The 26,481-nt window shown below is 47.6% G+C and overlaps 1 protein-coding gene across 6 annotated transcripts in view; it reads left to right on the top strand.

The window, feature by feature from the left end:
* Nucleotides 1-26,481, top strand: part of GTF2F1 (general transcription factor IIF subunit 1) — a 208,776-nt gene that overhangs the window by 70,425 nt on the left and 111,870 nt on the right. For 5 of the 6 annotated variants that reach the window (XM_069604408.1, XM_069604411.1, XM_069604409.1 and 2 more), the window contains exons 7-9: nt 1,931-2,124; nt 19,205-19,346; nt 20,128-20,189. In XM_069604408.1, coding sequence (XP_069460509.1) covers nt 1,931-2,124; nt 19,205-19,346; nt 20,128-20,189 — 398 coding nt within the window. The remainder of the gene's footprint in view (nt 1-1,930; nt 2,125-19,204; nt 19,347-20,127; nt 20,190-26,481) is intronic. The other variant, XM_069604407.1, reaches the window with a different exon arrangement.

The raw sequence follows: 26,481 nt of genomic DNA, 5'->3' as shown, positions 1-26,481 counted from the left end.
CTGTGCCGACGCCGCCAACTGCCTGACTCGTTGGGCCTTCGTGCCTTATCGCCCCTCGAGTCCGGTGCTTGGAATCCTCACCGGAGTGTGTCGCCGGGCTCTCCGGAGCGGCCACAGGTGCCGCCTATCTCCCGATCCGTGGACGCTCCCGCGGGTTGTCTGGTCAGGGAGGTGAGGTCGCTTCAGGGGCCTGGGTCCATCCCCCTACCTTCGCGGTATGCGCCTTCCCGCAGCTTCCCCTGCCGACTTGCCTGGGGCTCCCGATGGGGGAGGGGCGGTCGCCGTCTCGCTCGGGATCGAGCGTTCCCCGCCCGTCGAGACTTAACGGCAGGATCGGCTGCTTCTGTGAGTGTAGGGGGGACGAAACGCTTGGTTTGCGGCACAGAACGCTGCTTATGTGGTGCTTTTTCGGTGGCCCGGGGAGAGCGCGGCTCAGACGCGACTCGTTGCCCCGGCGACCATCTTGGAATCTTCTTATCCTTCACTATTGATAATAACTCCATCAAGGTCTCCAACAAAGTAAAGACACTTGGAGTATACCTTGACTCCAACCTTACCGTGGACAGACAGGTTAATGCCATCGCATCCTCATTAGTCTATTATTCCAAAGTCCTTAACGCAGCCAGACCCTACCTCTCACGCCAGAACTGCCTCACAATTGCCAGGGCAATAATTGGCTCAAGGCTGGACTACTGCAATGACCTCCTCCTAGGGACATCATGCAAAAAGTTGGCCAAACTCCAGCTTGTCCAAAACACCGACCTTAGGGCGGCTACAGGAACCTCCAGGAAAGATCACATATCCGAAGTCAGAAGGCAGGCCCACTGGCTCCCTGTCAAAGAGAGAATTGGCTTCAAAACCCTGGCGATCACGCATAAGTGCTTCCATGAGCTTGCTGCTCCATACCTTGCTCAGCGAATCACCAAGCACACCGCCACTAGACCCCTCAGGAAGTGCTATTCTAACATGATCGTCAGGCTCAAAACCTGGAAAGCCTGCGCGGGAGGATCTAGCTTCCCTACCCTGGCAGCCACCCACTGGAATGCACTTCCCTTTCACCTAAGAATGATAGACTCTCACCAAGCCTTCCGGAAAGCCATCAAAACCAAACTCTTTACCTAAAGACCTAATGACTTCATGCAGGCTGTATACCTAACCACTGCTTATATGCTTCTGCCTGTAACCCTGCTCTTCGCTGTTGCGAACACTGTCCGTGCTTTCTGTAACCAAAAGACTTCTGGTTGCCTGTTACCTTAATCAAAAGTTCTTTCATAATCCTGTAACAGCGCCTCAATGCCCACAGGCTTCAAGTGCACTCTAAAAATGCAAATAAATAAAAATAAATACCATAATAATTAACAGGGATCTGAAAAACACATAAATCCAGAAACTGAAGTGCGGTCCAGTCCTGTGCACATTACCATGTTACTAGTTACTACAAACGGAACCATAGAGTGCAGTGTAGCTTTGGGAGCCATGAGTTGAGCCAGCAAGTCGCAGTAGAACTATAAATGAAAAACAAAAGTGAGGATTCATTTTTATTGTGGTTTGATTCAAGATGAACCTTTCACAAATTCATTACTTGACATAATTTACGAAAGTGGGCATTGGAGGACGTGACCCACTGTTCAAAGCCGTTTTTGTGCCTTTTTTATTTTATTTTTTATACAGGAGGGATTTGCTTTGATGTCAATATTTCTACGTAGCCTTAAGTGCCTCTACAGGGTACACGCTACCTGGCACCATCTTAACTACACATATCATTCGAAATCTTTACCTTTGCAAAAGTGTTTTTTTTTTTTTTTAATGTATTTGTGGATAATCCTTGGTGGTGTTGATGTTTCGGCTATTTGTACTCATCGGTTTATTACAATATGCAGCCTCTTGACTGTTCACGAACGCTGAACACCTTCTCCCTTTCTGCCCACAGGCGCAACAAAATCCTGAACCACTTCTCCATCATGCAGCAGCGTCGGCTACGAGACCACGGCGATGATGAGGAGGAGGAAGATAAAGAAAAGAAGGGCAAGAAGAAAAAGAAGAAAACTAGCGATTTGAAGATTCACGACTTGGAGGATGACCTGGAGCTGAGCACAACCGAGAGTGAGAGCGGCAGCGGAGGAGGTGAGTTCAACTGGGAGTGATAGTGGCAGCGGAGGAGGCGAGTACAACTGGGAGTGAGAGCGGCAGCGAAGGAGGTGAGTGCAACTGGGAATGGCAGCGGAGGAGGTGAGTGCAAGTGAGAGTGGCAGCGGAGGAGGTGAGTGCAAGTGAGAGTGGCAGCGTAGGAGGTGAGTTTAACTGGGAGTGATAGTGGCAGCGTAGGAGCTGAGCACAACCGAGAGTGAGAGCGGCAGCGGAGGAGGTGAGTTCAACTGGGAGTGATAGTGGCAGCGTAGGAGGCGAGTACAACTGGGAGTGAGAGCGGCAGCGGAGGAGGTGAGTTCAACTGGGAGTGATAGTGGCAGCGTAGGAGGCGAGTACAACTGGGAGTGAGAGCGGCAGCGGAGGAGGTGAGTTCAACTGGGAGTGATAGTGGCAGCGTAGGAGGCGAGTACAACTGGGAGTGAGAGCGGCAGCGGAGGAGGTGAGTTCAACTGGGAGTGATAGTGGCAGCGTAGGAGGCGAGTACAACTGGGAGTGAGAGCGGCAGCGGAGGAGGTGAGTGCAACTGGGAATGGCAGCGGAGGAGGTGAGTGCAAGTGAGAGTGGCAGCGTAGGAGGTGAGTTTAACTGGGAGTGATAGTGGCAGCGTAGGAGCTGAGCACAACCGAGAGTGAGAGCGGCAGCGGAGGAGGTGAGTTCAACTGGGAGTGATAGTGGCAGCGTAGGAGGCGAGTACAACTGGGAGTGAGAGCGGCAGCGGAGGAGGTGAGTTCAACTGGGAGTGATAGTGGCAGCGTAGGAGGCGAGTACAACTGGGAGTGAGAGCGGCAGCGGAGGAGGTGAGTTCAACTGGGAGTGATAGTGGCAGCGTAGGAGGCGAGTACAACTGGGAGTGAGAGCGGCAGCGGAGGAGGTGAGTTCAACTGGGAGTGATAGTGGCAGCGTAGGAGGCGAGTACAACTGGGAGTGAGAGCGGCAGCGGAGGAGGTGAGTGCAAGTGAGAGTGGCAGCGTAGGAGGTGAGTTCAACTGGGAGTGATAGTGGCAGCGTAGGAGATGAGTGTCATGAGAGGTGAATGTTTGACAGATTTTATTTCAGCCTTGTGTTCAGGGTCTTTAGGCGTATCTTCCCGACATTGGTATGGCTACCGATTCCCCTCAAGCTCACTAGGCTCTCCAAGTGGTAGTCATGATGTGGCAGCCCAGGCCCAGCTCTCAGGATGTGGAATGAGGTTGTTCACTTTTCAATTATACTCAATGAGAGAGAATGCACTTTCATTATAAAACATAATCTGCAGAAAAGGCAAAGGGAAAAATCACTACACTTCCAGTAACTGCATTTTGTAAAGCAAAAGCTGCCACAATGTGTTGGTTACAGTTTCAAGAGTTATTTAGAGTTATTTAGAGTTAAATACGAGTCTTTCCTAGAGTAGAAAATGCAGTACCCGGTATGCAAGCAGTTTTCCTGTATAGGCCAGCAAGATTTAGAGAGACCTCTGGTCCTGGGGTGGATTCTGAGAGGCCAGCTTATTATGGTGAACAGGGAAGACACTGAAGTCTCGCCAAACCCAATCAATGGAGGCTAGCTGAGCAGTAAGGGTGCTGTGGGAGTGGTCGAATGCTACAATGAGACGTACACAAAATACTAATAATTCAAACTGGATAGAAGATGGACCAAAATATACAATTAGTCATTAAGCTTTGGATTACACTATAACCAATGAAAACTTCACATGAGCATTGTCACCCAACTACTGTTTTATGCATATATACATTCATATTGGGGGTGCTGCTATTAGAACACTAACACTTTACCTTTGTTAGGGAGAAATCTCAGAAATGTGCTAATTCCCTTCTACCTTAGAGACAGCTCTTGTAGCTGGACTTTAGGACTTTTGATTTCAAACCTGGAGAGAGTGAGACCTTTTGTCTCTCTAGAGAAGCCCTGCAAGGACGACCACTCCCCTTGGGTTGGTGGGACCAATCAATCCCAAGGTGAACTCGTCTGGACATCCTCTCGGAGCTGGCTGTACTTCCATTGCTGCTGCAGGAACTGATTGCCAGGGAGAGGAACACCAGTCGGGTGGATCGCTTTTCCTGAGCACCTGGAACATCCTCGGGACTTCCCTGAAGCAGGACTGACCAAGCCTGAGCCACCTCACCAAAGTGCTGCACCCCACATGTGAGGAAAGTCGATTAAGGTATTTGAGAACTGCGGTGGTGCTGTTTGCGAGAGCCGCGCGGAGCAGAAACAGTGAAGTGCCGCTGATCAGAAGTTTTCCCATTGCTGCTGTCAACTTTCCCTTCGTAGTGCAGGAGTCCCCAGACGTCCTTCCGCTTGTGCCCACGACCGAGGCCCAGGAACACAGGATCTGCAGACCTACACAGGAACAGAAGCCAGCTGGAAGCAGTTTTTCGTCTAACCAAAGGTACTGTAAAATTGAGAGGACTTAACTCTTGTCGTGTAGCCTTGCTAGTTCTCAGTGGAGACTTGGTTTGGTTGCTTTGCAGAGTTGCTTGCAGCTTTGTCCCTCACTTACAACTGGAATGGAACAGAAGCCAACTGGAACCAATTTTCTTCACACCTAAGGTACTGTGAACTAAGCGGTACTTACCTCTTGCTGTGTAGTGTGTTTGTCCTCAGTTGAGGCTTGCATGTCCTGCCTTTTGTAGAGTTGCTTGCAGCTCTGCCTTTCACAAGCCTCCGAACTTGTGGCCCAACCGTGATTTCTTAATCTACAAACTCTCTATAACATTGTGCACTACGTTTTACTTAACTTCAAGAAGAACTTCTGTTCCCCCAGACTTTGTTCAATTGGCTTTGGCAGTCCCGACTCCCTGAAGACTCTTCTATCCTCTGACATTGTGCTTTGATCTGTCCTTCCGAAGAGTCACACATTCTTTACTTGTGTAGCTGGGAAAGGGTTAATTTACATTGAATTGGGGGATGGGGTGTTTAAAAGTGCTTACCTGTTTCCGAAACTTGTTAACCGTTGTTTTCTCCCTTAACCTTTTCCTTTTTGACACCAAACTCAGTATTGCTGTAAATGTGCCAGTGATATATTAGTGTCCACAGTATCCTACATATTTAAGTCACCTCAAGGTGTAGGAAGAATCTGCGTGTCATCCCAAATGGGTATTTGCTGATTTAGAGAAACTAAGAATGCGTATGTTGGAGTATATTTTTGTTACATATATATTGCTCCCTTCTAAAGCTCAACTGACTGTTTAATAAATTAATATTTGTTTAATCAAGAAACGTTGAGTCTTGGTGTTTAATTGGATACTTGCCACTGTGAATCTCTGTGTGATAACCTTACAGCCCACATTGACCCCTCTTGGTATAAGCCTGGCTGCTCAGCCACACTACCAACCTGTGTAGTTCAGACTTATACCAAAGGTTGGGTCCCTATTGCCAGGAGGACAATGTTGATGTAGTGCATCCAAAGGGTACTGCTCCAACTCTTGCCTAACAACCCTTAAGACAGTTATGCAATAGTTGGCGCTGTTAAGAGCAACACTTTTACTGTATATGGCAAAGCAAATGAAAAACAGAGCAAACTGCAATTTAGAACGAGTTTGAGACAGGTCAGTAAATTGATAGAAATCAAGTAAAACTCCCACGGATGAACCCAAGACAAGGTCCCTCGTTCCTAATAAGTCCAACCCTGCTAGGAATTGGGACTTATGTGCTTCACGAACGATGGTTGCCAAAGCCAACGCTTTTGAGCAAATGTTCCAGAAGTTGAATTAAAAAGTAACTAAAGTTCTTAGATGTTTCTCTCCTAATCCCACCACTATATGGGAAGCCCAGTGGAGGTGGGGTGGGGGTGGGAAATCTTTGGTCACACCACCACCAATCTTCGGTAGGAAAAGGAAAGATGGGGTTGTATCATAACCACTGGCATCACCCAATCACAGATTAAACCTTCTGGAAAAATCTTACTTTGGAACTGATGACATTAGGGGACAAGCCCCAAACCATTTTAGGGTTGGACTCAGTAAGTGCTAGGGAACTGTTGCTCAGTTTTATAGTTATCAAAACAAATCTTTTATAGGTATAGGTGATTATCAAGAGTTCATCAACCATTCCAAGCAAGAACGTCCACAGTATCTAAAAAAAGGTATTCCTGTGCAAAGTAAAATGTGTATAGAACAAAAAAAATGGAACAATCAGTTTAGTTGTGGCTATTAATTTGTTAACAATACTCAGGCAATGCAGAAAGTGGCTTGACATTTTGTATATAACTGATGTGGCTGTCAACTCCAGACAACATACACTATTTGCAGATAGAATAATGGCAACTAAAAGAATGTTTCAGTAACATGCCAATAGGAGTTCATGTGCCACTTCAATGGAGTAATTCACGGGCCAGGAGAACATGCCCCTCATAATTAGTGTAAGGATGATGGGTGCATTAGAATAAATGCACCACAGCATTTGATGATCAGAAATCCTGGGCCTCTGCTTACTATCCGCATTGCATTGTCCTGTGAACAGAACTGTCTCTCTTACTCAACTAGCCTTCCAGCTAACAAATAGATACACTACCCATGTTTACTCTCCAAAACAGGAAAATGCGCCCAACACAAACGGGCAAAATAAACAGGGTCACTCTACACCAGAGTGACCTATTCTCCGTGCACACTCTTGTGCATGTAACCATGCAAATCAAAACTTACTTTTCAATTGTGATGTACTCTTCAATAGTCGGGACTTTTTGTATTAGTTTTTTTTAATATTTCAAAATAAAGTGAATTACCAAAAACGGAATTTATATCTTACTCGCAATTAATTTAGCATTGCAGATTGTTGTGTACATAAATTCATTGCTTACATAAACACAAAATATACTTTCAAGGGATCACATTTTCCCAGTGTGATTCTTTACACATGCATACAAAATGTGACGGTAAGGTTAGTCGCTCTAATTTACATAATTAGTCCACAATTTCCTATTCCCTGTCTTTTACAGATGGGGTAGTCCAAATGTATGGCTTCGTTTCTTTCAATTTGATTGTCTTTGTGTTGATTTTTAATGCGCAACGCGTTTTGGGCTCTTCTAGCCCTTCAATTCAAGCAATGAATTTATGTACACAACAATCTGCAATGCTAATACAAAAAGTCCCGACTATTGAAGAGTACATCACAATTGAAAAGTAAGTTTTGATTTGCATGGTTACATGCACAAGAGTGTGCACGGAGAATAGGTCACTCTGGTGTAGAGTGACCCTGTTTATTTTGCCTGTTCAGATTGGATTCTATAGCCCAGAATCAGTCTCTGTTAGCACCTGAGTTTGTATTTAGTAATTGTATAACTTCCTTGAGCATTTAACACAAACTAGATTGAAACAGGAGTGCTCCTCTACACCTATAATCCCAACACAAACGGGAAACGACAAACATAAAGGCTACTCTCGGCTTGAACCCCCACTGATATGTTCATACCCGTGAGCAGCAGAGCCGCGGCGCAGGAGAGAACGCTAATAATGTCACTGCTCGTCTTTTGATTCCACGTAGGGAGTAAAATCTTACTGATATTTTATTTGTATCGCGCTCATACACAAGTGTTTCAGAGCGCGACTAGGCAAGAGAGGGGAACAAGAGAGAACAAAAACGATCTTACTAGGCCCAGTGGCATTGAGATTGTGCAAGTGCAGGGGAGAGGGAAGGGGGGAAGAAGTGGAAAGTGCTGAGCAAGGAATACAAAAATAAAACCGTGGTAGTGCAGCCAGCAAATGGCAAGTGCTAGGTTTAAGGCACAGACAGGGGGTGTCTAAGTGCAGAAAAGGGGGCGTCGGGGACTGTAGGATTACAAATAGAAACCCAAATTCAAGGAGGCAGTGCCGGGTGTGTGGCAGGGTGAGAAATGACCTGGGCCTGAAATCAGAGGGTAACCAGATGCATAATGCTGAAGCAGAACAGATCAGCAGAGGAGAGGAAGAGCGAAGGCAGAAGCAAAGAGGAAGGTCTTGAGGTGCTTCCGGAACTGGAGATGGTTCTCCTCAAGTTTCAGAGTGGAAGAGAGGCTGCTCCAGTGGGAGGCTCCACCCGAAGACTGAGATCTACTCCCAGCCCGTTTCTTTGCGAAACGACTGACCCTGAGGGAATTGGAGGTGGAGGAGCAAAGTGCTCGACAGGGAAGGTATTTATGGAGGGACAGTTGAAGGTATTTTGGACCGAGGCTCCAGAAATCCTTGCGGACAATGCAGAGTCTTGAATTTAATCCTTGCAGCCACTGGGAGCCAGTGAAGAGATTTCAGGGCTGGAGAGATATGATCCCAGGGCTTGAGGCCAAGGACAAGTCTCGCAGTCCTGTTCTGGGTGAGTTGCAAAGGGCGGAGAGTAGAAGCAGGTAGATTTAGAAAGAGGCTTTTGCAATCATCCAACCTAGAGAGGATCATGGCTCGAGAGACAGACATAGGAAGTGAAATGACAGGTCATGTAATGCAGCCTATAGTTTTGCCCACCTTTCCTCATTATAGCCTAACCAAAATTCGACAGACTTAAAGGGGATTGTTATGGGACCTTGTTTAAGAAAATCATAGATTGTTGCATTTTTAAGTTAATGGCAGCAATGCTCAGATGTACAACAGATGTAGTGCCTTATTCTGTAACGTGCAACCCCTCTTCTTCTATTCCCTGTTATCAGTTAAACAATATGAATTTCCCAAAAGAAATGGAGAAAAAAGAAGACCGGGGACCTGTTTAAACAAAGGGGCTTAAGGCGCCATCTTGAAAAACGGGGCTCCCGTGAATTTTAGCTACCGGTGTTCGCCGGTGGGAAAATAATGGTAGTTTGTTGTAAAACCACTGCCACCAGCCATTTTGATAGGAAAGTTTAGCATTTGACTGCTACATGAGTTTCAAGACACGGGATACTAGGTAACCCCTCCAGCACTCTATAGGAAGATAGTGTGTGATGGGTCTAGAAATTTAAAAAGACTGGTAAAGTCAATTTAACTTTACATTCTCTGGGAAACAGGAGTTCATCCCAGAGAAGGTATTTAAACCTTTTGGAAGTCTAAAAGACATTCCTGAGTCACTGCACTGAGGGTGATGTGTAACACACATGAAAAGATGATGCCTATGGAGTTATCTAAAACTCCATAATCAAAGAACACGAGAGTAAAACACACATCCAAATACATGAGGAAGTGGGGAAAAAAGGCTCACACTCTTTCCAGGTAAAAAAATCAAGTCCTAAAAATCCAGCAAACGTGCTGGGGTTCTCTAAGGTGAAGGGAATTAGCACATTTCTCCAGCATGGGGTCTGGCATGGATTGACATGCTCATGAATATTCCCTGTTGTCAGGCTGGGCATCCTCGGTCGTCAGGCTGGCAATCCTCGGTAAAGAAAAAATCATTTTGTCTTTCTCCTAATAACCAATCACTGGGTCATACTGCCCCCAGCCAATGACTGCCCTCTACCTAAGCCCTCCTCTGGCAGCCATCTTTAGATTTTTACCGCACGTTCAAGTGTTGGGAGTCCTTGTGCTATAGCTCTCACGCTTTTACTGCGTATTGCATTTTTTTCAGAGAATTTTATCTATTTTTTTGGTCAATTGAGCCTCAAGCTCCACCGATTCATCATCCAATTAACGGGGACTGTCGCGCGATTTTTCGTTGAACTTCACTTCTTGGAGGATTCCAGAAGATTCTTGAGGCATACCCCGCGTAGACATGGCCGAAGATAAGGGTGACTCGACGCCTCTGTTCAGGATCTACCTAGGATGTGGACTACGGAACGTTTTCTTGGCCAGTGCTCCGGCTTGGCGAAGAAAAGGAAGTCTGAGCAATCGGCCCGATCGACTTTGACAGTTCCCAGGAGGCATCCACCAAGGCGAGAGTTTCCCTGCGCGCGCGGAGGGAATCATCATTTGTGCCCATTGAGAAGACTCCCATGAAGAGGCCAATCATCTCCTCGAGACAGTCGCCCCTGGCCGAGAAGAAGGGGGGGGCGGGGCGCAGTGATCCAGCTAGATGCAGAGATCTCTTCCGAAGAGGAGCTTTCAGGCCTGAAGGCCGTGCTGGACAACAAGTTTGCCGAGGCCAGGTCCTACGGGAAGGACCCCGACGAGGCGGATGGGGAAAGCAACGGGGGAATCGACGAGGAACGGCAGGATGGGGAGGAACCTGACCCTACGCCCCTCCCGTCGCAACCGCCTCTACCACCGAAGGACAGATTGGAGGACATCCTACAAGCTTTGTACATGCTGTGCACGGAGATGGACAAGGCTGCCCACGCAGACGGGCGATCCGGCGCCTGGACCGTCGGAGGATCCACCAACCAAGAGGAGACGAGTCCTCCTCCACCGTACAACCCCCTCTGCCGAGGGACGAGACGGAGCCGGAACCGGCGACGATGGGTACCGACGACGATGGAACAGATCTCCCGTTGCCAGTACCCAGTGCTTCTCCCCCCGATGAGATTGGATCCTTCCATGCCATGATCTCTAGGGCCTTGGAGCTGTTTCAGCTCAACCCTGAGGAAAAAGAGGGTTTCCTTTATCAGCGACGATAGGCCAAGAGGAAGACCGTGCTCTCGGTCCCATTGTTGGACGACATTTGGGACGAAGGGCTGGCCCTCCTGAAGAACCCATCCTCGACCCCAGCGAAGAGAGATCAGTACGAGAAGAAATACTGCACCGATGTGCCTCAGGGTGCTGCCGTCCCCGGACTCGGTGGTCTCGGCGGCCGCCAGAAAGAAATCTGCAGGGTCGGCGGCATCGACATCCTTTTCCCCACCGGACCGCGAGGGAAAGGAGCTAGACGCCATGGGACGACGGGTCTTCTTGTCGGTGGTGACGACCATTAAGGTGGCCAACGCTCTCGCCATCGTGGCCCGCTACGACGGGGAGCTCTGGTTTAAAATCGCCCCTCTCTTGGACTTCCTTCCAGACGACAAAGGGGCAGAGGCCATTGAAATCCTGCAAGAAAGCAAGTTGGCTTCGGACTATGCCATCACGGTGGCCACGGATATCGCTGACACTGGGTTCTGCCAGATGGGCAACAGCATTTGCCTTCGCCGGCGTGGTTGGCTCAGGGCCACCAACCTCCGTCAGGACGTCCAGGCGAGGGAATTGGACATGCCCCTCAACAGGGACAACTTGTTCGGCAAGACAGTGGACGAGTCACTGCAGGCCATCAAGGCAGACTCCGATGGCCCGTGCCTTGGGTAGACTCAAGCAACGACAGCCGTCCTTTCGGTCCTCCAGAGGCAAGTCCCAGGGTGCCTCCAAAGGATTCGGTGGCGTCTCTTTTTTGTACCGTCAAGCGGCCCGTTCTTCATCCCAGGAGGCCTACAGAGGCTGCAGCAAGGCCAGAGGAAATCATTGTCGCAAAGGGACCCAAGGTGGTACGGCCTCGGCGAAGCAGGACTGAACCGGCCGTGACATCGGGCCCCCACACAAGCACCCCGGTGGGAGGCCGGCTGGCGAACTTCGGCGTGTGGAAGTCCATCTCCACAGATAGTTGGGTGCTGGATGCCCTGGCCCCCGGACACACCCTGGACTTCCAAAGGAAGTGTCCCCGTTTTGCACCTGTGGCCAGGTAAGAAAACCACATTCCACAACTGCTTCTCGAGGTACGAGCGATGCTGAAAAAGGGTGCGATAGAGCTTGCCCCGAAGAGGCTCAGAGTATACCTGCAGTACTTCCCCGTCCGAAAGAAGACTGGCGGTTGGCGACCCATTCTAGATCTCCGCTGCCTCAAAAAAAATATCAAATCCCAGAAGTTCCGGATGGTCCCCCTTCAGCATGTGCTGGGACAGCTGGAGGAAGATGATTTCCTGTCATCGCTGGACTGCGTATTTCCATATTCCCATGCACAAGGGGCATCGAATGTTTCTACACTTCGTGGTCCAAGGGTAGCACTCTCAATTCAAGGCCCTTCCCTTCGGTTTTTAACATTGGCCCCAAGGGTCTTCACCAAGTGCCTGGCACTGGCACTGGTGGCGGCGCGGCTGTGCCTGCAGGGGATCCACATCTACCCCTATCTGGACGATAGGCTCATCTGAGCGAAGTCAAGGGAACTCGCCGTCGAACACACAGCGAGGACAGTCCGCCTGCTCCCCGAACTGGGGTTTTCGATAAACTATGTGAAGTCCTGCTTGGTGTCATCGCAGGACGCTCGGTTCCTGGGAGCCAGACTCAACATGGTGACGCGCCTGGCGTCACTGTCGGAGGACAGGATAAAAGCCATCCTGGGCAAGGTACAACGGCTGATGACCATGGGAGTTGCCAGGGTGAGGTCCATCAAGTCCCTGCTCGGCATGATGTTGTCATGCATCTACCTTGTTCGGCTGTGCAGGCTGCGTGTGCGGCCGCTGCAGGAGTTCCTCGACGCTCATTGGATACAAGTGTCGGGAAGCTTCGAAGACCAGATCTCCTTCAACAAGACATTCCGGCGAGCGATTCAGTCGTGGGGCGTCCGCGCGCCTATCGCAGCGGGCACATTCTTTCAAACCCCAGCGCATGAGGAGACGGTGACAACAGGCGCCTCACTGGAGGGATGGCGCGCACATACCGTAAATCTCCACGCAAGAGGCCTTTGGCTCAGGGAGGAGAAGTCGTTGCACATCAACGTCCTGGAGCTCCGGGCCGTGTTCTGGGACTTCAAGTCATTCCTTCCGTCCCTCAAGGGCAAGGTGGTGCGGGTCTTCACCGACAACACCAGCACAATGTTCTACATTCGGAAGCAGGGGGCACCAGATCCCCAGCTCTCTCCAAGGAAGCGCAGGATATATGGTACTGGGACGTCACCCAGGGGATGTTCCTGGTACCCTTTCATCTGGCAGGAGTGAAGAACACTGTCGCCGACTCACTCAGCAGGGAGCTGCGCTCTTGTCACGAGTGGGAACTTCGGCAGGATCAGGTGAAACTACTGTTTCGACAATGAGGCAATCCCCAGATCGATCTATTTGCGATGGACACCAAGTGCCTGAGGTTCGCCAGCAGGTTTCCCCAGCCGGGGAGCATGGGGGATGCGTTCATTCCCCTGGGACGGCCCGTTCCTCTATGCGTTTCCACCGCTGCCGTTGCTTCTGCGACTCATCAGTCAACTCAGACTGTCCCGGTGCAGGATGATCTTCGTTGCATGGCGTAGCCGAGGTAGATATGGTACCCAGACCTTCTGGACATGTCAGCATCCCCTCCAGTCAAGCTTCCGGCGGATGCAGATCTTCTCGCCAGGGAATGAGGCGCGATTCTGCACCACGACCCGGGGTCGCTGAACCTGCAGACCTGGCTCCTGCAGCACTAGGATTTGGAGGGTACGAGTTCCCGGCGGACTGCAAGGAGGTACTTGCCAAGGCCATGGCTTCTTCGACTCTTAAGTGCTACGGACATAAATGGAGGAGGTTCACCATCTGGTGCCGTGCACAGAAGATAAACCCTCTACGTATTGCGGCCCCTCAAGTGCTGCCGTACTTGCTGTCGCTGGCCAAGGCGGGGCTGGCGCACGCGTCTATCAAAATCCATCTGGCGGCTATCTCCCGCTACACCAGAACTCCGGGCAGTCGTCGCGGTCATCGCTTTGGTCGCATCGCCTGGTGAAGGAGTTCATGAAAGGACTTTTCTGCCCTTTCCCGCCGGTGAAGGCCCCGGCGGGGGAGCTCAATGTGGTGCTGACTAGGCTCATGGGTCCTCCGTTAGAGCCTCTGCATTCGGCGCCTCTCAAATTCCTATTGTGGAAGACAGCATTTCTTGTGGCCATCACCTCCGCATGACGAGTGGGAGAGAGCCAGGCCTTCTCCTGTAAGCTTCCGTACTTGACGTTCCACGAAATGAGGATCGTGCTAAGGCGCATCCCTCGTTCATGCCCAAGGTGCCGTCTGACTTCCATCTCAACAAACCCTTGGTATTACCTGTTTTCTTTTCGTCGCTGGCTGAGAGGACTTTGCACTCGCTGAATGTGGCTAGAGCGATGAGGTTCTACGTGGACCCCACAAAGAGTTTTTTGAAAGACATCACAGCTGTTTGTGAACTTTGGACCTGTGAACCAAGGGAAGGCCCTCTCCAGGGGTTCCATTTCCAGGTGGCTCTCGGGCTGCATCACCCATTGTCATTGGTTGGCAAACTGACCGTTGCCTGGCCGTCCGAGAGCCCATTCGACCAGAGCGATCGCTGCAACTACAGCGTTCTTGTCTGGTGTGCCCCTGCTGGACATCTGCAGGGCTGCTACGTGGAGGTCGATGCACGCCTTCACGAAATTCTACTGCGTCTACCAGGATTCCAGAGAGGAGTCTAGAGTTGGCCAAACAGTGCTGGGCAACCTGTTTGCTTGAAGGTGAGCCTGGTGAAGAGGTAAGAGATGCTTAATGTTGAGCCTTGCCAGCTCCTGTGGTTGTGCATGTGTGTACTGCTAGGTATTCTTGTATTCATGAGCATGTGAATCCATGCCAGACCCCTTGCTGGAGAAGGAACAAGTTACTTACCTGTAACTGTTGTTCTCCAGCATGGGTCTGGCATGGAGTCGTTCCAGTGGTCGACTCTGCCTTCCAAGCCAAGAGACTCTCCTTTTATTCAGTTCTCTCCCATTCATTCTAGCCGAGCTGTCACTCACCCAGCAGGGTGGCTGTCCTTGCCGGACAGTCAGCCAGCCAATCACCACAGAGTGCATTTTGAGACTAAGCACAGGGAGTTTTGGGCACCCCCTCCCCCCCCCCGCTTCCTGTGTCCCCAGACACTCGGGCGCCAAAGGCGGTCTTCACTCCTGAAGGCTGCCAAAGGCGAATGAACAAAGAGACCAAACTAGTTTTGGCGCACAGAGACAAACTCTGGAAGGACATTACCAAAAAGAAATCGTGCAAAAAAGACCAGGACCTGTTTAAACAAAGGGGGCTCAGACGCCATCTTGAAAAACATGGCTTCTGTGATTTAACATGACCGGAGTTATAAATAGTTTGCAGTCGAGAAAATTCATGGTACTTCGTTGCAAAACCACTACCACCAGCTTTTCTTAGAGGAAAGGGTAGCATTTGACTGCTATATGAGTATCTAGACATAGGGGATACTAAGTAACCCCTCCAGCACTCTATTGTAAGATAGGGTGTGCGGAGTCTAGGAATTAAACGATTAGTAAAGTCAATTTCACTAGTAAAGTCAATTTCACTTTACTTACCTGGGAAACAGTAGTTTATCCCAGAGAAGGTATTTAAACCTTAGGAAAGCCTGAAAAGGTTTCCCTGTGCCACTGCACCGAGGTTGCTGTGTTACACAAAGGAAAAGATGATGCCTATGGGGTTGGTTAGACTCCATAACCAAAGAAAACACAAGGGTAAAACACTTTTAAATAGTGGTCTGAATGCCAACAGTAAGATATTAATGTCCCCAGCACCCTTGTTACTGAAGTCACCTGTGCGTGTAGGTTGTGTCTGTGGGCCATCCCAAAGAGTCTTGTCTGATTCAGAAACTCGGTGTACAGTATTGAAGTATATTTGTGTGTTACTATTCCATTGCTCCCTTCTGAAGAAGGCTTTATAGCTGACTGATAAATTAATAATTGTTTGTTATATGTTAAAGGTATTTGCACCGTCACCAACGGAATTGGTCCCCAGGCGCTCAGGCGGATCTGTAAACGATAAAGTTGGGATGGGTTAGTAAGGTGAAGAAGGGAGTAGGATAGTGAGAGGAGTGGTGTTCTGTTGGCTGCTTCAACTCAGTATACACCGGGTGCTGAGCTTTGGTGCGGGTATCGGATCGGAGTCAGTCCGCGTGTGCTGTTGTTAAGGCTTATGTGGTGTTGCAGTGTTGTGAAGTGCGTGCGGCTTGTTGTGCGAGAGATGGTTGTGTGAGTTTTTGAGTGAGATCAGTATGCAGAGTTTGAGCTTATATTGGTTAGTGGGTTACCTGACCTTTACCATGCTAACATTCGTATGCAAGAAACCTTAAGTGTAAGAATTTATTTGAATACCTGTAACTGTGAATTTTGTGTAACTCCACTACTGCTCACTTTTTCCCCTCTCGAGGTGAGCCTGGCTGATCAACACGCTACCAAAACTGTGCAGTACAAGCTTATGCCAAAGGTTGGGTTGCCTATACCTTTAGTCATAGTTGTTTGTAGTGTTCCCAGAGGGTACTGCATTCAAACTTTGCCTAACACTGGTGTGAGGCGGTGAGAATATATTGTAGAGTTGTTACATTGAGTTTGCTTTACTTTTGTTCAACTAAAAACCTTCACAAGGCTAAGCTCCACTAGAAAAGCCATTGTAACATGCCAGATATGGATAACTTCAGACAGGAAGCCCTGATCATTGTGACAGTAGAGCAACTGAAAGAAATGTGTAAAGTCAGGTCTCTCCCTGTTAAAGGAAAGAAAAATGAAGTAATCGCAAGATTGTTGAATAATCAGTCTGGGTAGTGGGCCTGTCACACCTACTATCCAAGTAAATTTGGAAAATGATGATGATGAGGATGATGATGATTCAAAGTCTAACTCTAATATTGTTGAAGAGTTAGAGGAGTCTCAGGAAGAGAGACCCTCTTTACCTCAACAGGCCTTATGCTTCAACCTTTAGCCACAGGGACCCTACCAGGTCCAGTACTGAGTCCAGAATGTGTGTCTCTTGAAAAAATGAGACTTGAGTTAGAGTTTAAAAAGTTACAAGTCAAAGTTGAAAACAAACATCAGGATCTCAAAGTAAGGGAAATGGAAATGCAACATGCTCTTGAAATGAAGAAATTGTCTCTTGAAAATGTTTGTATCCCAGTCTTCTAGGTCTTCCAGTCCTAAGAGATCTTGCATGCCTAAGGAAGCTGTGAGTATGTATGAGGTGAAGCTTGATATTTTGGATTTGTTGTGTGCTTTTGAGTATAATCATGGGATTCAGGGTTTCTCAGGGAATCAGCTGATTCCTTGGCTTTTTTCTAGGCTCCCCCAGGTCGCAACTGATGCTGTAATGGAGGTGGGGGAACTTGAAAGATTGGAGTATGAAAATGTGAAGCTAGCTTTGATAGCGAGATTTGGGAAAACTTCTTCCCAGTACCTTAAGAGGTTTAGGACCCTCAAAAAGAATGATGGTACCCCTTGGGCTACATGGGTGTGTGAATGTTTGAAGATCTTAGATGGTTGGGTAAAGGGTTACAGAGATAGCACTTTTGAAGGAATGAGAAATCTTGTTATGTTGGAATCTATTTTTGATACCTGCTCTCCTGAGCTGAGACCGCACTTGGTCGACTCTAAATAACTTGATCCCAGGAAGTTGGCAAGAGCAGCTGACTCATGGTTGGCCAACAGGGCCACTCATAAGGATCCTGGGGCCACTGACAAAAAGGAGGGGGCAAAGCAGCGCAAAGGTGAAAATAAAGAGATCTCTAATTCCAACCAACCAGAAGAGGCCTCCAAACCACATAAGGGTGGATCCCATGGGAAACCTGGTAGGTCTAGTGAACCCTCTGGTGCCCAACCAGAGGTAGGTCAGCAGAAACCCCCATTCCATAGAGCATTTGGTAAATGCTATGTCTGTGGATCGGTAGACCAACTGAAAGTAGATTGCAGATGCCAGGGTAAACCTGCAGGGGTTAGCAGTACCTCCTTAGCCTTCATCCCTGAGGGAGAAGTACAAATGGCTAGTTCCCACTTACACCTACTGGCTGAAGAACCCCCTTCTTACACTTCCTCCCCCGTCCTATTGATACGGTCGCCCACTTGGTTGTTTGGGGCCGTGTCATTTGGGTGTGAGCTTTAAAGCACCTCAAGACTCGCACACTCCACAAATGCGGTCCTGCCAGAGTTTAGTTATGGGGGCCTGCAACAAACAGTCAATTAAAGTTCTTATGTGCCTGGTTTGGAGCTTCTTGGCTGACGGTCTGCAGCATGCAGTGCTCTGTGGCCCTGCTTTTCATAGCCAATCCTCCCGCTGGTGGGTTGCATGTTCTCTTCTCTACAAAGGCTTCTGGTCTCTGTAGTCCTGGAAGAGAGGAAAAAGAACACTGGTGAGAATTCTGTACGGCAGGTATGGGGCAATGGTACTTGGTATTTGTAACCTAACTGATGGTGAGGGGACAGACTGTGGACCTCCCAACTCCCTTACCCTGCCTCTGGGGCAGTGTTGACTCTGATGAACCCCAGTATTGGCCTTCTTCGCTAGGTTGCCAGGGGTTTCCATCCTCACCTTGACTGGGTCAGATACTGGACTATGTCACATACTGCTAAAATCTACAGTGATCTATATTCTGGCGCTTTCAGAAGTGGAATAATTCTTGATGCTAGGCTATGACAAGTATATTATCCAATAACCAAATCCAGTGTGTGGTCAGAGGGTACGGTTATTAGAGACCTTATGGGGGAGAGTGAGGGTGACACAAATGAAGCATCTATTTTACGACATGGGTGTACAGGAAAGTTCGGCCTGCAAAGTTGACACTTTTGAACTCTTGTTAGTCCTTTAAAGTAGCATTGTCTGTAAAAGACTTTTGTTTATTACCCTCGTGGTCCTAGGCGTTCAGAAGCCTTCCCTGTAGTCTCACTACTTCCTTGTAGTTTTAGTTGCCACTTGACTGCCAAATCACTGAAGCTCACTCAGTGAAAGCCTTGCCCACTGGATAGTATGGTGCTAGTTTTACCTGCCCTTATAAACGGCTTTTAAGTTGACATTAGTGTCTTATAGCCCCTTCATTGCTTTCTCTTTGTAGTGTAACTAACCTAAAGCACTTACTGCCTGCCTTAATGCCCGTATACCCTTACATGACTTTATTTTAAAAAGTATATATTTTCTGTATGTATTGCGTGATTTATTTATTTTTGTTGTTTGCTTCTGTCGATCTTACTGTAGCTTGGTACCAACTATCTCCCTCCCTAAAAGTGAAGCCAGACGGCTCGGTCACGTTAACATTGAGAGAGCTTAGACAAACCTGGTGGACACACTGTGCATGCACTACAGGTTTGCTCGTGTTAAACCCTTCAGCAGAAGGCTTCAGAAAAACCTCCCTTAACCCTGGGGTTTGAACAGTACTAAAAACTCTATTCATATCAGTGCATTTCGACTCCTAACATGAATCCCTGAACCTTTCTTGACTTCTGTGGAAGTGGATGTGTGATTAAAAGCACTGTCCAAGGGTCTCGGGATGCCCGCTCAATCTTCCTTCTCTTTAATCAGAGGACAAACCTGCAAAACCTAAGAAGAAGGCAGCAAAAGGCAAGAAGAAGAAGAAAAAGGGTTCGGATGACGAGGCTCTGGAGGAGAGCGATGATGGGGACTTTGAGGGGCAAGAGGTGGACTACATGTCTGACCAGTCCAGGTGAGTGACATGTTGGTCGCTCGGAGGAAGGGGGAAAAGGGGCACTGTTGGTGAAGCTCATGCAGGAAAGCAATGACTGGCTCTTTGTGGTTGCAGTGCCAGAGCTATATACAACTTTGAGGGGAGGGGGTACTTTACTCCCCATTTATTATTTAATTGGAGAGAAACATTTATTTTAATGGAGCAAAGAAACAATTTCCATTGGGTATGTTTTTTCTATGAGTATAAACGCATGTTAAGGCAACCCCACATTTCCTTTTGTAGTCCTGCTTCGTTGCACCTAGTAATGCAATCAAATTAATAAAAGATGTATTTTTAGAAAAAACGCACTGTTCAAATTAAGCAATAACTGAGTTTTTTCTTGATGCATTGCGATCCTGATACCACTGTCCCAATCATGTACAGGAGGCGGTGTGTGTGTAAGCAGGGGACAGGCTAATACATGGCTTCTGTTTGCTTTTTTTCTTCTCCCTATTTCTTGTTGGGATTATTTTTTTTCTCCCTGTTTTTTGTTGGGTGTAATTGCCTGCTTTTAAGATGTTAAATTTGCTGTTATGCTTTTAATCTCAAGACCAGGTCCTGCAGGAAGGAGGGATATCTGTTTAAAGGCAGGACTTCTGATTCCTTCTGAAATGCCCTTTTGGCAGTAGCAGATTGTCTGCCACTGATGTCTTCCTCCCCAATGTTGTGGCCCCAGTGTGAACCCGTCGCCCCATCTGTCTGCACTGCTGTATGCGACGTACGTTGTTATGCTCACTTAATCTTGCTTGATTGTTTTCAGTAGTTCGGAAGATGAGGCACCAGGTAGACAAAAACAGAAGAAAGATGAAGGGGTCCCTCAAGGTAAGGAAAGATCTTGCAAAAAGCCCTCCAATTTCTGCAACCACCAAACCCCCTCCAAACTCGGATGACCCCTCGGCTCTGTGATCAGACTGTGCAGTGACTGTTAACCTAACAGCCTTCTGATCTTTCCTTGTGTGTCCAGAATGGTGTGCCACATCTTTTCACTAGTAAGGCCACACCCGAACAAACTCGCTAAGGGTACAACCAGGGATCGAAACTTAAGATTGGATAAGCGGGAGCTCAACGCAGCTCCTGCGTATCCAGCATTAACCATTGACCAGAAGCTACCACTCAAGAGCGAGGAGCTAGTTCAAAGAGGTCCGCAAATCCAACTTACACACAATATGCAACAATATAATCCTATCCTTTATTTCTCCAGCATGGGGTCTGACATGGATTCACATGCTCATGAATAGTTCCCTTCGTCAGGCCGGGAATCCCCAGTAAAAGAAAAGTTTCAGTTTCACTTACAAACTGTCTTTCTCCTTTAAACCAATCACTGAGCTCTGGGTCATACTGTCCCCAGCCAATGACTGACCTCTCCCTAAGCCCCTCCTCTAGCAGCCATCTTCAGATTTTTGCCGTACGTTTAAGTGTTGAGAGTCCTTGTGTTTTGCTCTGTGATCTTTTCTACGTTTTCACGCTTTTTTGGATAAAAAGTTATATTTTTGGTCAATTGAGCATGTGTGCTCTTTCGCGCCTTTTGACCGGCATCCAACGCCCTTCAAGGGCAAGAATCGTCGAAGTTTCATCGAAGATTACAGAAGTCCTTTTGGGCATACACCGCATGCCAGACCATGTCAGAGGAGAAGAATGGAAGCTCCGCTCCAGCTGCGGATTCAGAAACGTGTTTGTGGAAGACAAACACCTCCAGTGCCTCTACTGTCTCCATCCAGACCACAGGTAAGCAATTCGTGAAATCTGCCTTGGTTTTTACAATCAAACCTCCAATGATCGTCACAGTAGGTTGGCGACGTGGCTTAACGCCAAGGCATCTACCCCGTCGGGCAAGCAGGGGCATGCCTCACCCAGGACCGCCCAGTCCGAGGAACGGGCTGCTTAGTGCTTTCAGGGTGCTCCATCCGTGGGGGGGGGGCCAAGAAAAGGGTAAGCACTGCAAGGTGGCGACCTGCGATGGGCAGGGCGAGTTCATCTTCACTGTCTGCCTCCATCTCCAGCCATCGCTCCAGCTCTTCCTCGAAGAGGAAGTTGGCTAACCCAGGGGAGCTGCAGGTGAAGCCAGAGAAGATCAAGGCACAGGGAAAGGTGGCTGACCTATTTGATTTATTGCATTTGTTACACACCCAAACCCTTGTCTGTCACGGCGTAGTTACAGACAGCTTTGTAAAAATTGGATACGGTTAAAATGCATACAATTACAGTTGGTAGCATAAAGTAAAAATACGGAAACAGTCAATACATAAGTCATAACAGTCAGATACAAATCAGATACAGTCAGCAACTTGGCAGGATAAGGGGCTGAAGGCTATGGGGAGAAAAGGGGGGGTCGGATACCGTGGCCTAATATTCATGAATAGCTAGATTTTTAAGGACTTTTTGAAAGCGAGAAGATTCATTTCTGGTTTGTAGTGGGAGAGTGTTCCAGATTTTAGGAGCCAGTATTGGAAAACTGTTTCCCCCCTGCTCTGGAGCATTTGTAATGTGGGATAGTGAGATGTGCATTTTTTGTTAGATCTCAGTGTTCTTGTTGTCTTGTTCAAGGTGACAGTGTTTTTGAGATAAGTAGGAACCTTTTTGGCGAGACACTTGTGGGCGACAGAGTGATTTAAAGATGATTCTGGTTTTTATGGGTAGCCAACGGGCTTCCCTCCTGGTATTGGTGATATGGTCTGATTTTTATTTTATTTTTTAGTCCAAGAGCTGCTCGCTGGGCTTTATTTTGCAACAGTTGAATTTTGGCCATGTTAGTGTTGGAAGTACCAAGCAGTAAAACGTTGCAGTAGTCGAACTTTGATAAAATACTCAGCCCGTGCTAGGGTGGTGCAGTTGTGTGGTGTGAGGAATTGGTGACTTAGTGCACTGAGCTTGGAGGTGTAAGATGTGGCTGAGGATGGTGCATTAACATGTTTAACCATCGTTACATTTGCATCTAGGTAGATGCCTAGAGTTTTAACCTGCTTTAGTACGGTTATGGGGGTACAATTGATGTTGATCGATCAGAGTGGAGGGCATTGATTTTGGCTGGTGAGCCCACAACAAGTATCTCTGTTTTCTCAGCATTAAAGCAGAGACTATATTAATCGCCATCCAATTTCGAATTATTGCATAAAATATATTGATCGTGTCTTGGTCGTAGTTACCTGTGATTGGTATAAGGATCTGGGTTTCATCAGCAAAGTTTGTATAGATGACATCCAAGGCAGAGAATAAGAGCTTAGTGTACGCATTTTATAGTGTGGGTGACGGGCAGGATCCTTGCGGGACTTCTTATGGTACTGGGATGGGGTCTGCGGCCTCCTTGCCGATGGAGACTCTGGAAGTTCGGTCTGCAAGGAAGCATTTGACCCATGAGGTGGCTTCTTGCGAGAATTAAAAGTCCTTGGCGAGGATCGAACGCCGCAGATAGGTCTAATAGCAGCAGAATACATAGTTTGGTGGCGTCTCATTTTTGGGTCCATACAGTACTCTGCCTTTCAGCATCTCAAAAGGCACAGGGAAGACCCTCAGGTGGCCTTCTCATGGCTCTAAAAAATCATATATTCAAAAATATAGTCTCAACATGGGAAAACCACATAGGTATTCAAGCATGCAAGGCACATACAGCTTTAGAGGGTAAGTCCTCAATATGGAATTGTATTAATATTTACTGGAACCCTGCTAGTTCAAAACTGATCAACTTCTTAGAAAACCTAGGTCTCCTTCTCGAAAAAATAAAAATAGAATCGACCTGTAGTCATATAAATCTAGCTGGAGTCTTCAATGCAAATTGCACTCAGCAAAAAGAAAATACTCTGAACTCTCCCATAACTGAGAAATCAAGAAGGGGAAGATTGTGGCTAGAATTTATGAAACACTGGGACCTGAAAATGGTTAATGGATCCACAGGTGTAGAGCAAGTTGCAACATGGCATAGAGGAAACCCTGCTTCTACCTTGGACTACCTCTTTGTTTCTCAGAGACTATTTACATCTTCTCTAGTCCTTGGAATAAAGCAAGACGGAGGCAGTGATCATAGCAGATTGGAGCTTACTTTTCCCAATATTCTCAGTTGCGTACCAAATGTAAACAACCAGAACCTCCAGAATATGAAAGGTAAGGTGAGGGTTGTGAAATATAAAAGTGGAGGAATAAAGCTTAATAAACAACAAAAAAAGGCCCACAATCAAAGGATAAAAACAACAAATCTTCAATTCCCCTATTGACACATGATGACCTAAAGTTAAAAATAGCCCTGATTTTCCTAGCAGCAAAGAGCAAGGGGGGGTTAAAAGATCTGGCTATTGATAAGATACGCATGTTGGACACAATCACGGATTCTAAGAAAATAAGCCAATTGGAAACAGATACGATACAAAATGGACAAGGAAAATTTTCTTTTGGAATCAATTGTGGCTTGAAGCACCTGGATTTTGGATGATAGAGCGTTCTGGGTGGTGGTGCACCAGGCTTTGGTCGAGTTGACCTTTGTGAAAGATGGGACGTGATTCTCCAATTCTGAGTATAGTGAAGAGCTCTTTGGAGTTCGAGGCTGGATTACTAATACGAGTGTTCAGGGCACTGGCTTTACGTGCTATGATCACTGCTTTATATTTTTGGCTTGCTTTAAGCAGTGCATTAGCAGAGTCAGTTGTGCAGGTTTTTTATGAATGTGCTCCAGTGACCTTTTATTCCACCTGAGTAGTACAAGTTCATCATTGAACCAAAAATGTCATCTTTAGTTTGAGCATTGTGTTTTCGTTGTAAGTGGGGCTAGGTTGTCAGTTGTAGTTGTTAGGCATTTGTGATGGGTATCTGCAAGACACCTGGGGTTGTCCCTCGAGAGGGTAAAAGCAGATGAGGCTTCCTCCAGTATGGGAGTGCGGCTGTCTAGTGTCAGATTACGAGTGCTTCTTGACTCGACCGAGTCCATAATGCAGGATGTGGGTTGGGGTATGTTATTACTAGTAAGAGTAAAACTGATAAGGCGGTGGTCTGGCCAATCAACTGGTAGAATGGAGTCTATAGATAACGAGCGTATTTTTTTGTGAGTATCCAATCTAATACTGTGCCCTTGTTATGAGTAGGGGCATTGACTAACTGGGAGAAGTTCCTATCTGTGAACGAGGCGTGAAGAGCATTTGCTTTATGGTTAGGTTTATCGTTAAAGCCTAAGTTAATATCGCTGAGTATTATGAACTTGGTGTTAGGTTTGAGGTGGGGGGTGAGGAGGAGTGGAATATCCGACTCAGGATGACTACTATTGTTAGGAGCTCTATAGATGACCAGGATGTCGATAGTGGTTTTAGGATTCATTTTGAACTTGACAAAGAGTAATTCGTATCCCTCTGTAGGATCGAGTGGGCAGGATCTGATTTGCAGGTTGGTTTTGGCTGTTATAGCCACTCCACCTCCCTGTGCTTTGAGTCCGTCTGTCCTCATAATGTTAAATCCTGCTGGTATAGCCAAAGCTAGTAAGGGGCCTGAAGCTTGGTGTTGCCAGGTTTCAGTAACGATTAGTAGATCCAATTGTTGTTCTAGGATTAGGTCATTGGTCTCAGTGACATGTGCTCCAAGTGAGCGTACGTTTAGAAGTGCACCTTTGATATTGTGGCGAGTCTCTGGAGTAGGGTGGGGGGTGGCTGCAGATTGTGGGAATACGGTCTTGGGCGGGGTGCATTAAGTTAGTGTAGTGATGTGTTGCGCTGTTGGTTTGATGGGTGGAGGTGTGATGGCAGCTGAGGTTGTTTATTTTGAAAGGACTGGGCGTGAAGAGCTTCTGTGTTTGTAGATGGCAGGTGGCCTTAAATGTGGGGTTGGCTTGGTTGTGATTGGAAGCGCACGTTCGTAATCTAATGTAACCTCGCAGTACCCTGGATGGGGCGCGTTGTTGAGGGGAGGGCTGTAGGGGGTGTGGAGTTAAGTGTTTTGTGTTGGTCCTATGGGTAGTATGAGGTGTTGCCGTCGGTTATAGGAGGGGTATTGCAGAGGGCTGTAAACTTGACAAACTTGTGGCTTCTGATGTCATACAGGCCGCTCATCTGGTCCATGGGGGGGTAAAATGGCGAGATTTTGGGCAGAAATGGAGTAGGACAGGGGATTGGATGATGGCGGAGACAGCCCAGTCTAGCGAGGCCATTAGCTACTGGGAAACATGTGCCTCGTGAGCAGGGTGTGGGGGCATCTACAAGTTGGAATGGACTCATGTTGTCAAGGGTGGACTCTGTGGATCCGACACTAATGATTTATGGTGGTAGTGGGGATAGATGGCTCATGTGGGCATAGTAGAATTATTGGCACGTTAAGCTGGCAAGATACAATACATATACTAGTGCAGCATAGATGTTAGTACAGTGCAAAGGATGAACATAGTCTAGATGCATAGACTAGGCAGAACATGCTTGCCACGGGGTTGTTCACGGCTAAGTATAGAACTGGGCATGATACGTTATGGTACTGTCATAATTGTAATTCAGCGTATTCAAGCAGTGAAGATGCAAAAGTATATCATTCGGTGTGATCATACAAAAATGATCTAAATAAAATACGGAAACTGGGCTCGATACGTAATGGCATAAACATCAGTGAAGTTCTGAGTATTTATACAATAAAAAAACAAAGTACGACATTGGTTATGTAGATATGGGTGAATGGCACGGTAATTACATGCAGTAGTCAAAACAATGATCAAATGCTTGTCTTATACAACGGATTGCGCAATGTTCTTGTTGATAAGTTATGGAATGGTGATTTTGTAATTCAGCGTATTCAACAGTAAAGATGCGTGTGTAATCTAGTCTAACACAATATGGGTGCTGAACAGGTTGTTGCTGTGCATGCCTCGGTAGAAGGGCGAGCACTAGTATAGTGACAATGGTGTAGGCAGACAGGTTATACTGACAAGTGAAGGGTTTTGGCAGTTATGGCAGGGGGGGGGTGTTCCTTAGCAGCGTAGTGTTCCCTGGTTCTCCCTGCTCTGACAGGCTCGGGACAGGAAGCAGCCTTTGTTCCTGGGCCTTCATGCAGTGGGCCGCCTTACGCTTGCCGGGACCGGATTGGTGCTAATGTGGCACTGGTCAGCCAATCCGCATTCGGGCTACAGTGCCTGGGTGAAGTTAGGCTGAGAAAACAGTAG

The sequence above is a fragment of the Ambystoma mexicanum genome, chromosome 3q (assembly GCF_040938575.1).
Source record: "Ambystoma mexicanum isolate Mex_15411 chromosome 3q, UKY_AmexF1_1, whole genome shotgun sequence".
Taxonomy (NCBI): domain Eukaryota; kingdom Metazoa; phylum Chordata; class Amphibia; order Caudata; family Ambystomatidae; genus Ambystoma; species Ambystoma mexicanum.
This window is presented reverse-complemented; position numbering and strand designations above follow the sequence as displayed.